General features: G+C 40.2%; 1 protein-coding gene across 1 annotated transcript in view; it reads right to left on the bottom strand.

Moving 5' to 3' along the window:
* Window positions 1-14,614, bottom strand: part of LOC122772647 (CUB and sushi domain-containing protein 1-like) — a 292,253-nt gene extending 277,639 nt beyond the window's left edge. The window contains exons 1-2 of the mRNA XM_044030836.1: window positions 14,602-14,614; window positions 13,909-14,167 (exon numbers count right to left, since the gene is read on the bottom strand). Coding sequence (XP_043886771.1) covers window positions 13,909-14,167; window positions 14,602-14,614 — 272 coding nt within the window. The remainder of the gene's footprint in view (window positions 1-13,908; window positions 14,168-14,601) is intronic.
* Window positions 14,615-15,172: the final 558 nt, after the last annotated feature.

The raw sequence follows: 15,172 nt of genomic DNA on the forward strand, positions 1-15,172 counted from the left end.
TAACCTCGTGGTCCTCTGTGGGTTTAAAAAGAGACTAAAGATGAGCTCATCATTTTTTATGTGCTGCAATTGGCCACAGGGATACAATTATGCAAAGTCGGCTGACTCACTGGATGACAGGAGACTTAGTTCAGTGTTTTTGAGGGAAAACTGGACTTTTTTCTGTTTTCCCCGACAAATCTAAAGAGACATTTACATTGATGCTTTTGCAGGAAGAGTGTAGGTCTCTGTGGGAAGTTTGGATGTGCACTGGTGAGATTTGTTAGCTCCCTTCAAAAGGCGACAAGATAAAATCCTCTTATAGGTTAAATATACTAGAATAAAATACACCAGCACATATACAAACAAATATTTTGTACCTGGTATTTGAGTGTGTGTGTAGCACCATATATAGTCCTAATCATTTTCTTATTTAAATACATATTGAGAGCCAGCTGTAGAGCTGTAACCATGGTAACAATTATGTGTCACGGCTCAAATTAACTGCATTGGGCTCGGGTCAAGCTAGAACAGGTCTGGTTCAGACTAAAAAACAAATCCACATTTTAGTGAACATGAGGTCTATGAACTAGGATTTGTATTTGATGTACTTAGTTCAACTTTGCACACATGTGATGGGGACGCAATGACTTAAAACCATTTTATGGCCTGTTTTTGGACATTGAGACAAAAACTCAAACAAATATGATTCCAAATATGTTTTATAATGTTCAAATTTCAAATTTAACCTACCACAAAGCTTTTTCTAAATACAACTTTTTGTTTTGATTCATTTTAAATTGTTAATTCACTATTTTAGCTGCCAGATATTGAAAGATATTCTGGAAAAATGGGCAAAAGAACTTACTCACATGACATTTTCAGGCGCTCATCATACCCTCCTTTAATTAAAAGTGCGTAGATTTTAAATATGTGTTTTTTTCAAGTTTTGTCACTCATTCCAGTGACATTCCCAATGGCAATTTGTTTTATGTCATAAAAGACACAGGCAACAGCAAGATTGCACAAGTAAAGCAAAATGACTGGTTGGAGACTGACTGAAAACACAGTCGGAAGTCTAACAACTGCTCAAATATCTCATCGTTCAGCAGTTTGACAGGATAAAAGCTTCTTGCTCCGCCCACCTCTGCGCTGCCTCAGGTCGCTGCTCAATGGAGCCATTTACAACTGAAGGACACTGAATCCAAATCATGTGACATTGTTTCTGTTCACCAAAACCAAACACAGGCAGAATAATAATAACATAATCGACAACAGCAAAACCCACCAAAAGTTACACACTGCAGCTACAACATGTTGTTTTCAGATAATCTCCCAACACACACACACACACACAACAGCAGCGACCACAGACATCATTGTTCCAATTATCCACAATACTGTCTGCCCACATAAGCAAATTTGACATTTAAACACTCCCACCATGCTTTTTCCCACAGTCACCACACATTTGTAAATATGACGATATCTAAAAACTGAAAAATTAAAGTTTGTCATCAAACACTGTTTGTGAAATGTCTGTATATAAAGCATGATTTAGCTATTTGTCTTTTGTTTTGACAATCACCCATAGCACATTTACATGGAGAGGGTTTTTTGTTTTTTTTCCTGCCACCACACATCAATCTCACACAGTAGAGGACGCAATTTAGAGTTCATTGTTTGGCTCAAGGACACTCTGGCACCTGAACCACAAGTGCCTTCACTTCTTCACAAACACTTCCATCTGGCAGGAAAGAAACCGGAGGAACGGAGAGTAAAACGGAGCCAATGAAAGAGTGACTAAAATAAGAGATGAAGGAGAATCAACAGGTGGTTGACATAGTGCACGAGTAAAACTGTAAATGAAGTAGCACTTTTTTTTTTCCCTTGGCAAACGCCACAGGCTGAAAAAGGATGGAGAGAGTTCTTGTTTGTGTGTGAAACTTTTGCTATTATGTGCTGTTGCTGTAGCAAATGCACCACAATAAAACAATGATGCAATGGAAGAAAACTGTTGTTCCATTCTCTCCGTCAACAATAGTGTATTTTGAACAACTTTTTTGCCTAATGATTGTATGGGTTGTGGTCCCTAATGTGTGTGTGGTTTTTATTTTGTATTTTGGGTTCATTAAAAAAAAAATAATAATAATTCTAATCATTAAAAAATAAAACACAGCCATACAGTTAAAATTACTTTTAAAAACGTTTCCTATACAGTCCATAGACTGTGTCAGGTGTTACCACATCAGATTTATAGAATTTATAGAATATAAATGCTAATAAATGTTGGGGAACAGCAGCTTGATTTGCAGAGTACAAAAAATGTTTATTTGAACTTTTGTTTAGCTGAAAATGTTATTTCCTGATGAAGCTACAAACTAGAAATGTGGGGAACATATATATACATATTTTTACTCTGATATCAAAGCACTTTGCTTTCTGTACTTTGATCTCTCTGAAAAAAAAAGGAAAATACATTTGGAGGCATTTCAAACTCTGGCTTTTTTACAAGCCAGGCCTTTCTACCTTGATGTGTCTGAAACAATCAATTTATTTATTTATTTATTTATTTATTTATTTAATCTGTGTTTTCAAGAGGTGTAGATTCCATTTTTTACTCGCTCAACAAACACCCGGCAGAAGCAAAAAACAATAGGAGAGGATCGGGGTTGTACGCCAGCTCACATGAAAGCAAGACTTAGGGCCTTGTGTCTTAATGCTGCGCACATCACATCTTATGTTGTATGAAGTTTTAAAATGCAAAATCTAAATCAGCTGCTATGCTTAAGGGAAAAGAGAGAAAGTGGCTGTTACGTTAGATCTGACTGTTGCCATCACAGTTTTACATGTATCTCAGGTGATGACAGTCTATTTTCCATGTAAATTCAAAAAACACTTTTTAAAAAAAAAAAATCAAAATCATCTCTCTGACAAGCCAAAAATGCAAGGTCGCGCTGTTAACTTTGACAACAGCCGTGGAATTAAAAATGCATGTGATGACAGCCCATTAAAACAAAAAATAGCAACTACAGAAACAAAGGGTAGCATTCAAAACATACATTATTGATCAATAATGCTCAGTACAAGTGAGTCATGAATGTAAAAGGATGAACAGGGCTCATTATGTGTGGATTAACTGGATATCTTATCCATCCATTCATCCCCTATACTGATTTATCCTCCACATGAGGGTCACACAAGACCAAATGCAGGGTCGCCAGTCCATTGCAAGGCAAACACATAGAGACAAACAACAATTCTAAGAATGTTCAATTAACCTCTGCATGTTTTTGGACTGTGGGAGGAACGTGGAGAACTTGGAAAAACAGCCACGTGCTCCACAGTGCGGCCCTGGCTACGGTATATTAAAACAAACTGGTGGGAAATAAATAATTCAGGAAACAAATATAGCACAATTAAGAATATCTTAATGGTGCGGTGCAACACGGTGCTTTTTCCCCTCAATTGTTTCGTTGTTACACGGACTATCACGTAGCAACATTCATGAAATAAAAAAAACACAGATGTTTTAATTTCTGCTGTGTTCAGTGAGAGAGATCAAAGTGGTCGACAGCAAGAACTTTCCACTGTTGTATCTTATTTATTTTTCTTCAGTGTCTTCTTGGAGCAAAAAAAAAAAAACCCACAAACACAAGCAGCGTTTGAAAGTTTGCCGACATAAAAACCAGAGTCTGTTGGTAAACGGTTCATGAGAGAAGGTCATTGTTGGTGGTGTTTTTCATTTTTTAATCCTCCTTTTCTTTTCTTCAGACAAACAGACAAAGCAGAAAGTCTTGTGTCTGCGACCAAAACTAATCCTGATTTACAGTAAATTCAACTTTTACAGCGTTCTGAATGAAAGAGAGTGGGATGAACTGCAATATTACAGACTGTGTGTGTGTGTGTGTGTGTGTGTGATGTGCTTGGAGGATAACTTAAGCAAAGCTCAGCTTGAAATCTGGCCACCGGCCTACACCTCCCTTGCTGTTTTTCTTGCGCCCTCTTTGTTTGCTCCACTCTCTTTTAAACTTCTCTTAAACTCCCCGTAACTTTCCCCGTCTATTGCCTCATCTCTCCTTCCGTAGCCACTCGCCCCCCCCCCGCCGTGTCTCAGCAGTAACAGGTGTTTGTTAAGGCAGGAGGCCTGTGGATCTAAATGTTCTCATCAGTCTGACAGTCGAGCCCAGCAGCTGAACTCAGCATCAGTCCACGGAACTGCTCCAGCGACCACAGCTCCTCCTGGTCATTTTCATCCCCCGTCAACAATACACACATTCTTTTCTCTGCTTCACAAAGCCATCATCTCGTCATGTCGTCATGTCATCATGCGTTTGACGATAGAATTACTGCTGAGAATAAAAGAAAAAGAAAAAGCCGTTTTGGGTAATAATGAAGACAAAACATCCCCAAATTCAAAATGTCACGTTGTACCTGAATGAACTGTGAAGAGCATGTTTAATTATTGCTGTACTAATTTGTTTACCGAGCGCATAATTAAGGAATTGATCAGAAAACAATGGAGTGATTCAGCACTAATATCCATTACATAAAGTGCTGTACAATTGTGACAGGCATGAACAGCTTACAGCTGGTGGGGAAAAAACAATAGGAGCTACATTTATAGCCATATTCAGGCATTGAGACAAAAAGCAGAGAAGTGGATTATGCTCTGGGGGGGGGGAAAGGAGGGGTTTATGAAGCTTCTGTGGATATTGTCATAATTTTTTTCTTACTGCAAAATGAGTCAAATTGTATAGTCACTGCTATGACTCTACACTGATTGCTGCCCACCTACAAAACTGATATGAACGTGAAAAATACTAACTAATTTGTCTTCCAATGAACAAGTGACAGACACGTGTCCAACAGAGAGTTTTCACATCTTTTCTGAACACCTGCTTCACCCTACCCTGCACTGGCCACCCAGACGTGTTTTTAACCGAGGCACTTGGAGGTTTTGTCACATCCTTTGTTAGTTACTAAGCAACCGAAACCAGGAAGCTCCGAATGGCAGTAAAGTTACTGCAGCCTCACTGAATTAATGAACCCGGTCAACTTTCACGACAAAAACAGTGGATTACCAGCAAAGCGTTTTCCATAATATAATGGCAGGAAAAAAGTCTTAGTACATCCTGTCCTTCACAACCAGACACTTCTTTCTGTCAATTATATGATGTGCTGCATATCTCAAGACATGTTGTCATTTATATAGTTTACTTTACTCTAAATTGGCATTATGTTGTAGTGAAAATGGCTGAGACAATAAACACCTCAGGAAAATGTTTCCTGATGTTGATATCACGAGAGAGGTAGGGTCATTTCTTCTCTGCAGATTGACTTCTTTTCACAACCGATGCGAGTGGCCATTCAAGGGGCTGCTTCACTTTCCAGACTCTACAATAAAAAAAAACCCTGGCATCCTTAACAGAACATCTTCACAACATGAAGAAATGGATAAAGCACAAGTTGGGTAGAAAAAAACATATCATAAAGTGCTTTTAGGAAGATGCATCATCTGAGTTTCCCCCGTGCTGTTCAACTCTTATCGCACTTTATAACTGCACCAAACTTTGTGATGTGCCTGTGACAAGTCGAAGCATCTTAGTGAATTATCAAGAATACAATAAGACACAGACAGACAGAGCTACCAACCGCAGAAAGACTTAGTTCTGCTAGCTTTAGCATCCTCCCTCTGTGTGTGTGTGTGTGGTGTGTTTCTGGTCCTATCTCTCTTTGTGTCTCTTTTTTCCCCACAGCAGTCCTACCTTCCTCCCCCCCGTCTCTCGTTCACTCTTTACATCTCTTCTTCCTTCCTCTGCTATAGTCCTGGATTAGTTCCATTGCCTGGTTATCTAGTGTTGGCCTATTTTTCTCAGAAAAACGTGGGTTTTTTTTTACTCTGCAGTCACCCGGGGTGTAGTCTAAGTTTGTGTGTGTGTGTGTGTGTGTGATGCTTACGTTATGATGAGACTTTAAAATGAGTCTATTAGATATTCCTCATTGCTTTGAATTGAAGTCAGTATGCAAAACTCTTTTGGGGTTCCGTGTTACTTGAACATGTTGTTTATTTATTTACGTTTATTTCACTTCACTTATTGCGTTACTGCAAAATGATCTCAACTACAGTAGCAGCTGAATATTTAAAGAGGGGTTTGTGTGCGCCCGTGCTTTGTCCTATAAATGTACCTCGAACACCGGCTACCAATAAAAGCAATAAGTTGAGTGCAGTTAACTCGCACAGACGTATTGTTGACCTGTCATGAAAAGAAAACAAGAAAACAAAATGCTTGGATGAAATATTGCACAAAAAGCTCCGCTTCCATCATGTTGAGGACAAATGGATGGGGTCATCGGACTTCATAGGTAACCAATTTTGAAAATCAATAATTCCCCTTTGGGCATTTCATTTTGCTTTCTTCCATTTCAGTTTGTAAGTCGCACACTTCATATTTGTGCATTTTAAACCATGATCGTTTTGTATTTTGATCCATGAATATCCATAAAATCAAAGGACACATTATACTTGTAGAGAAAGAAAGCAAGAAAGAAAACACAATTTCCACAGTGCCCTTTTCTCAAAAGTTATGCAAGCACAAATATTCTGTGAAAATATTGGATGACTTATAAACATAATTAGCAAGTGGCGACATTTTTGTCTCAGACGAGAAGAGAAGGTGAGACATTTATAATAATTAAAGTTTCCTTGCAGCCATCATGGAGTCTCAAGGTACTTTTTATTTTGTTCTCTATACTTTATGTTTTTCTAACCCTTTTATTACCTTTTTCTGTGACATAATCTGTCTGAAATTCACCATCGGACAATTACTCTAATTCCAGTCCACAATTAAAACACAGACGCACAAACCTTTACCTTATTAGCCTTATCAGTCGACAACAAAGACACAACAGCTAACGGATAACCTTTCTCTGCCTCACCTCGTTCCTCTGATGTGTATATGCAGAGAGTTAGATTTTTTTATTATTATTATTATTATTGTTGTTATTTGTGCTTTCACAGACACAGAAAACCATTGTCTAACACAATTTTAGTTGCTGAAAAGGCTAATCCCACTGTGCAAAATGTATAAAAACTAGGGCTGTCACAGTTAACGCGTTAATGGTTGCGATTAATACAGCCGAGATTAACGTGGCGCGATCCTTTGCCGCGACTGTCAAATAAACAGATGCGCGACCAATTGTTGAGACCTGCGCAGAGGAATTCCTTGACATCGTCAACGAGTGGAAAGCAAGTGGCAAACTAACCACTCTAGGCACAGAGTGCGTAATACGCTGGCAGCTGTCCAGAGACTTTGAAGGTTTATTTTAAGATGACCTGGTTGGCACTTTACAGGCCTGATGTCACAGTTCATTCAGCAGTTTCTCACTCACCTGACTCCACCCCACTCTACCTGCCAAGACACACCTCACCTGTGATCACAGCTGCTCCTCATCTCCTGCAATCAACAGTCAGCCGTCCCTATGTACTCCAGCTCCTCACGCACTCCTTTGCCAGATTGCTGCGTCTATTTCCGGACTGACTTTCGTTTGCCGACCCTGCCTGCCTCTGCCTGAACCCTGAACCCTGGATCTTTCCTCAGCCTTCTGTCCCTGACCACGTTTCTGTCCCCGAACTGGGAGCGATGTGTTTGGTTCAACTCTCTGCATCTACCTACCTGCCTGCTGTTCCCCCTCAAAGAAACTGCGTGCATCTCTGCTGTTCTGTCAGCGAGTGCCTTCACAAACCTGCTGATTCCCCGTCTCCTGTCTGTTTGCCATTTCCTCTGCTGTGGTTCTAATAAAGACCATTACTAACTGTCCTGTGTTCTTTGAAATCACATAGTTACATGTGTAGTTCTGTGTTTGATAACTTAGAATTAAACAATGGTGTCTGAAATGCACACTGTTTGATTACTCTTTGATTTAGTCATTAGAAGAAAGATGAGTTTTTTTTTTTTCTATTGACAGTCTTAATAAAAACTCGTGAGAACTGGAGAAGTAATCTTTCTTTTCAGACGAGCACAAAGTTGGATTCAGAAGGGACCGTTTGAAGAGGGACGTTCCAGGAAATATGGGTTTGGAAGAAGGCGATTTCCCCGATGTTAGAGGGGTGTCTTCGTACTGTAAATGACTAGTGTTGGCTACTACAACATTCCACATATTCATGTTGTGACAAACATGAGAGCACTGGAACCCTGAAATAATTTCAACTTTATGCATTTCCTTGGTGTTTTCTGTTATTTTCTTAAGTATACGTGAGGTAAATAAAATAACACTCTGGTAAATATTACAGTGGAATAGAATATGTATGTAATATATCATAATTAATTTTCTTGAGCAAAAACATCTGATGCTGCACACGCCATTTGAGACGAAGAAAATCCCAACCAAAACCTCCATTGATGCGTCCACCACTACGGCTATATTTACACTCCTACACAGATAACCACAGGGGCAAACTGCTAAAAGAGTCTATCTATATCCCTATAATCAAATAATCCCATCACATTTGTGAATTCTGTTACGACAGATCGCCCTCAGGCTAAGTGCAGTGATATAGTTCTAAGTAAGAGGGACAGAGGAGGATTTTCTGGAGATAAGCTGGAAGGCACAAAGATCAGTGGCAAGATCAAACTAAACAAATACCCGAAACTGAAGAACCTGGTTCTTGAGATGTGGCAAGTGCAGGTGGGGTGAAGCAGATGTTCACAAGAAGATGGGATCAGTTTGTCAATTTGTCCCCATGTCTTATTTAGCCATACACTCCTATCTTACTCAAAACTATATTTTAAGAGAAAACAATGTGAAAACTCTCACATGGCTAAACGTGACAAAATCTACTCTGTCACTTGCTCATGGAAGACAAATTAGTTTGGACATAATAAACACATACAATTTAGGAATACAGTAAGTAGTTTTGACACTGAATATTGGACATCTATCCTTATACTTTGGGAGGTAACTCATATACAGCAAATCATATTTAGTTGTTAGTCACAAGCGGTTGAAGGGAGCAGTTTAAAATCAGCAGCAAAATGTTGTTTATGTCAAGAAAAAGCACTACTACTACTGTATCCTCCACATGAGGATCTTGGGGGGCGCTGGTGACACGTCGCCAGTCCATCACAGGGCCACATAGAGAGAGCAATAACCATTAAGAATGTGTATTCACCTTAACCCGTTTCCATTTTTATATACTGTTACAATCTGTTATTTTTCTCTGTGTCCCCAGTGGCAGCCATGTTTTCAGTAAATGTGAGCATGTCTGTCTTATGTTGGTTCTCAGTGTAGAGGGCCAGCACAGAGCACACACATCTAGCTCAGTCCGTGCTTACTACGGTTCAGTACCCCTTGCAAACGCACTTAGAAAAAATCTGAACTGGCCCTTTAAGTCATTTTACTTGTAGCAGAAGAAGTTAAGAGGGTGGACCAACACCCAGCTCCAGGCGTGGCCTCAACCCTGATGACTGAAAATCTAAAACCTATGAGACACACCATGTTTGGTGCATTTATTTAAAGACACAGTAGAGCCCTCGCCTCTCCTCCTCTCCCCTCAGCAGATGTATTTTAGCAGCCATATTCCCTGGCAATTGTGATGGAAATTAGCTCATCAACTCTTGAGTGGCAATTAATTTTTTATTTCTTAACTTCTTGAGTACTTTAAACATGTATCCGTCACAAATCATTCCTCTAAAAGACAACATGCAAAGCAGTTCCTCTTTTCACGGCATGCCGTTTATCACCGTTGGAATTGTGGAGTATGCCATTCAGTTCTTTTTGTAATATCACCACATGTCAGATATTCTGCCTCCAATATGAATGTTTCTCGGCGTTGTTTGTTCATGACACAGTAATGATGGCTGTAACAGGCTGATGATGGTGATGGCCGAGCCACTAGCTCTACAGTTACCCCAATTTTTATTCCTATAAGAATAAGTTGCCAGCTGAAGATGGGAAGTGAGGTGTGACAACGATCACGCCTGGATGACGCACATGCTCAGACAGTGACATGAAACATATTCCCTAAGACAGTGAAAGTGATGAATGGCAGATTCAAACGCTCCGTCTTGAGACTGTGCGCGGAAGAGGAACCGATAAGATCCCAAAGTGCTTTACACGAGCAAAAAACGACATCAGAGACACACATTACACTTGTTCCGCCGCAATAAAGTTTACACTTCAAGGACACGTGAAAGTGACACACAGAAGAGCATTAAAGTACAACTCCGAAATGATTAAGTCCATATTTTGAGCATCAGTCACTCATCCCTGCAGACTTGAGTGATGGCTGAGGAAACTTTTACTTTCCAGAGCAGCTTCCGAGGCTTTACAACACTTTTAAAACAGTTTCTTCAGCAGTTTTTCTCTTTACTGCTGCTGTATGTGTGTACGTGTGGTATGTTACACACAGGAAAGCTTTCATTTTAATACTGTATATCTCTCTTTTTTTTTGGAAAAACTGTCTGTAATGGATTGGGGGGTCTTTGACAAAATCAGGTCTGCAAAGCCACTTCTGTACCTCCCCCGACAGCTGACAGTGATTTCTACATGAGAGAAGGTTTTCAGCCTCAGAAATAAATATTTTCCCACTGTTGACATCAGTCATCAGAGCGAGTGGGATGAAGGAGAGTTACCTCTGATGACGCACAGCTGGGGCCGATATGAAGAGGCCACAGATGCCAGATCAGCCTTTCTACTATATATGAGATCGCACCACTCCCCCCCACACACGCCGGGTCAGAGGCCAGTTGGAGGGGTAGCTGTGAGAGGAAGATATCTCCTGCCTCTTCAGAGCTGCTCTTTGTGAACAAAGAAATGGCTCCTTTTGGCTTCGTCTGACTGTCCACCACGTGGGCAGTCTGATGGGTTCATATCAGTACGTTGAACACTATTCAACCAGAGGAGAGGGTTCTAGGTCAGCCAGCTGACCACAGCCTCATGGACGCCCAGACAAACAGCAGGATAATTGAAATCAACTTTTGTGGGAGGAAAGCTTTTTCAGTGGTATTATTATTATTATTATTATCATTTTGAATGAGCTTTAGTGAAGATGACCCTGTCCTGACTGATCCGATTACAGGTAGATTGCTCTTCGTAGAGGTCTGATATTGTCCTCAGATCTGATCTGAAACCCACATTATAGGGTGGTTTAAGGACATGTGTCCTCATTCCTGAGCTGCATGAATGCAGCCTGTCCTCAGGACACATAAGACACCGTGTCCTTAGCTGACATAATTTGTTTATTTTAGCCATAAATTCATCTATTTGTAGCCATCACAATATCAACACTGATCATCAAATGATGCCTTAAGTCATGTTACAACAAATTAGAACGTATGCATTATTTCACATGAAAAGTAGAAGTAATGGATTGTGGATTTAAGTCTGTACCTGACGCCTCCTGTATGTACAGTCAGACTCCATATTAACATCATTTTATTCTTGCTAACAGACAGCACATCATTGTGTATTTGAATACAGGGCTGCGAAGCCAAATCCGATCTCATGTGGCGACAGTAAAAGCATCCAGAGCGCATTTTAATACCAGCTGTGAACAGTCAAGACTATCCACATGTGATCCAATCACTGAGGACAGATGTTAATACCAGGTCTGAATGGGGCCAAAGGGAGGGTGGCTGTGATTCAATAGCTCGTGGTGCTCAGCTGAACCTGGGGGGATGTTTTAAGTGCAGGGTTCAAGCTTTACAAGCAGTGACAAACACCAGGAAATCCCCAAGGGCACCGAAGAAGGCCAGCCAGGGATCTCAGTTCAGCAATATGCAGCCTGTCGTCTGTAATGTCCACACCAGTCCGAGCTGTGCTTACACCAACAGAGGAGGTTGAGCCGAGGAGAGAATGAGGCTGCACCTCTCAGCGAGTCGCTTGACCTCAGCGACATTGGGAACGGGCTCACCCACAAGAGCCGACCACATATACAACCCAGAAGCTCAGTGCGACGCTAATACACCACCTTATAGTGATCCATTACATATGAGGGATTGCAAGGGACAGTGTATTTGAAAAGGCCCCGGTATGTTTGAGCCACGGTGGCATAATGTGAGTGCCAAATAATTCCAGCGCGAATTAACACCAGTGACAGAGCCAGTGAGCGCGGGCAGGCAGGAACATCTCTGCCTGTGAGCTCAGCATCACGGTTCATGGAAGTAAAAATCCTATCCATTTAAGGATTTTAGTTTTATTTTTCACATTTCAGAGTAGTTTCTCTTCAAGTCTTCATCTTTGAAGAGAAATATAAGGACGTAATGTATGTGTGTTTAAATGTTTTGTCCTTGAAAACGGACGAGACAGTCCTCATCACAGTTCAGTGAAGCCACACAATAACACGACGTTATTTCAAACTAATATACTCTTTTCTTTTTTTTCTTTTTTCTTTTTTCATTTCTTTTTGTGGCTCTAAAGCCCAAGCTGCAGGTGAAATAATGCCAGTGAGATTGCAAACCTCAATGGCACTTCTGTCAGCGCTGTGTATACGGCTTTGGTATAAAAAAAATACCTGCTGCCATTTGGTCAGGTTGGTTATTTTGCTCTCAGGGTCGAGCGAGCTCTGAAAGAAAAATGTAACTTGACACCAGCTCGTCGAAAACATTTTGGCAACATTGAATTTTCCAGAAAGATTTGAACTTTTACATGAAACGGAGAAGTAATCAAATCTGGACTTAAATCCATGCCTATATTTGGAAATATTTCCATTCACTCTAGCAACTAAAAACATGATCACAATAGGGATACAGACAGGAAGCCTCCTTTTAAACCCATTGATATACATATCATAAATAACAAGTCTGTTCCCCTTGAACACCAACACACAATACAGCTGCATTATGCTTCCATACTCTCATCTTTTCAATGCACTACTTGGTGCCATCCCAGCTTCTACCTCCTACATACAAGCACAGACCTATGAATAAGCTTCAGTTTACATTTGGCAGCTCTGTAGATGTTGTTCTCTCTGCCTTTTCAGCAACAACATTTCAGTCCAACAACCCACCAAGTAGGGGATGCAGCCAGTTTGTCACTGACATCTATTTTACTCCACAAATAATTGAAACGAGCCAGTAGCTAGTGCCGTCTAACCTAGTGTCAGCAATGCAGATGATCAGCTTTAATGATAAAAAGAATAAAAAGAAATAAAAAAAAAACCTTGCTACATTTAAAATTCTAGATGCTTTTAATAAAATACACTGCGTCCTTTTTATTGCAACATCTGCATTATTGCTGAAGGCATCCACCACCTCACATCCATCACATGGTTACCTTAATTCAATTTCATATAGTGACTATTAATCTCTCCTGTTTCCACAAAGTATGCGACTATCAAATATGCATGTTGTCATGCTGGTAACGTCCTTTTCCCCCCCTGAGCTGAATCCTCTGTAAAATGACAGCCGGGTTACATGAAACATTGGTAAAAGTGCAAATACTGTGATTTCTGAATTATTCAAGATGTTTTCCCACCCACACTGATCATACATATAGCATATACAATGAATGTTGGCTGATCTGTAGTGGCTGTAAAAGCTTTGACCTCAGGTAGGTAGAACTATGAACTTGATAAAAAAAAAAAAAGTAGCTTTCCAAATATAATCAGTCAAAGCATCAGTTTCCTTAAAGCTATATTTTTTCCATCTACCTTGCACAAAAACCCCTTTTTTTCCCCTCAAACGTTCATCCAATCAGGCAGAAAATCTAATCAAGTTAAAGCTGTCACCGTTATGAATAGATTAAGTAGTCAAAGCCCAGATGTCAGCGTGCTGTTGTTCAAACGCCAATGCTTTGTTTGGAGGAAAGACAAAAGTAGAGCTGTGAAAGTGTCAAAGTCAGAGACTTCAGAGGGGAGAGACAGAGCAGGGCAGGAAAAGAAGGGGGGGAAAGGATGGAGATTTTACATTTTAAAGGATAATATCTAACCTCATTTTCAAGTTGCCAGGCGATGGTTGTCCATCGTAAACTGATACAATATCAAAGTCTTCCTCCAGCGCCAGCGTGACGAAGGTTAGCTGGATCCGGTTCCTCTCCCCCGTTATTATCAGCCACGTACAGTTGGCGTAGTTGGGGTAGCCGTGGGGGAAACCAGGCGACTCTATCGTGCCATTCAGGCCTTGGACAACGCCACCGCAAGATTCAGCTGGAAGAGAGAGATGGAACAATAGTATTAGAATATAACAAACTAACGTGCATTCATATGAAACATTATACAACAGATATCAGAGATTTTAAGTGTAATATTTGGAAGAAAAGCCATTTTAAAACCTTGAAAAGAATGAAAGGAAATGTACATTGGCAATAGAACACTGAGCGGCGATTAGATAAGTGTTATGCACCAAGCCAAGTGAGTAACAATCCTCCTGTTCTTGCAGCAACATAATGCAGCACATGGTTCACAGCCTCCCCCGACACTACAGCATGTGTCATGAGAAGCTCTTAATGCAAAGTGCCTAGTGTACATACTGTATGCATTTAGATTTCATGGCTGGAAACGTTCAATCAGCCTGCATTAGGGCTGCGATCCACTGATTTCGGGCCAAAAATAATCTTCTGTGACGCTCATGTGCATCTAAGCATGTACGGAATATCATGCAGTGTTTTTTTAACGGCATGTACTGAGTGATAGCATTGCTCACTCATTAAAATAGAATGACATTAAACACACAAACACGCAGACAACACAGACAAGACCTGGTACAACCTGAACCTCCTGAACCTCACATCACATGGAATAAGCACACACAGAGCTAATTATTCTTCACAGGCACTCACAGATGCACCTGATAAAAATCAGTGGGGTTTATTTATCATAATTGTTATTGTTAATATTGTTATTATTATTATTATTATTATTAATACATTTCTGGGTATTTTCACATTGCACAATGTAAGACAGACATTAAGAAACCTCGTAGTAAGACTTAAACGTTTGAGGAAAACCAGTGAGAGATGCAATGGGAAAGTGCCTGAGAGGGCTTTTCAAACACATTTTATGCGTAATATGAAAACAGTCGTTTTTGTCAAAATAAAAAAAGATTACAATATGAAAAGGCCTCCGACGCTGCCAAGAAATGATGGCTCAGGTAACCACATGTCTGTGAATCTTTGTCTTGAAAGTACATTAGTTTTACTGTGATATAAGTGCAATTTCATTTCTTCACCGCGCCAAAACAGCAGTTATGTTGAA

This window comes from Solea senegalensis, linkage group LG7 (assembly GCF_019176455.1).
Source record: "Solea senegalensis isolate Sse05_10M linkage group LG7, IFAPA_SoseM_1, whole genome shotgun sequence".
Lineage (NCBI taxonomy): Eukaryota > Metazoa > Chordata > Actinopteri > Pleuronectiformes > Soleidae > Solea > Solea senegalensis.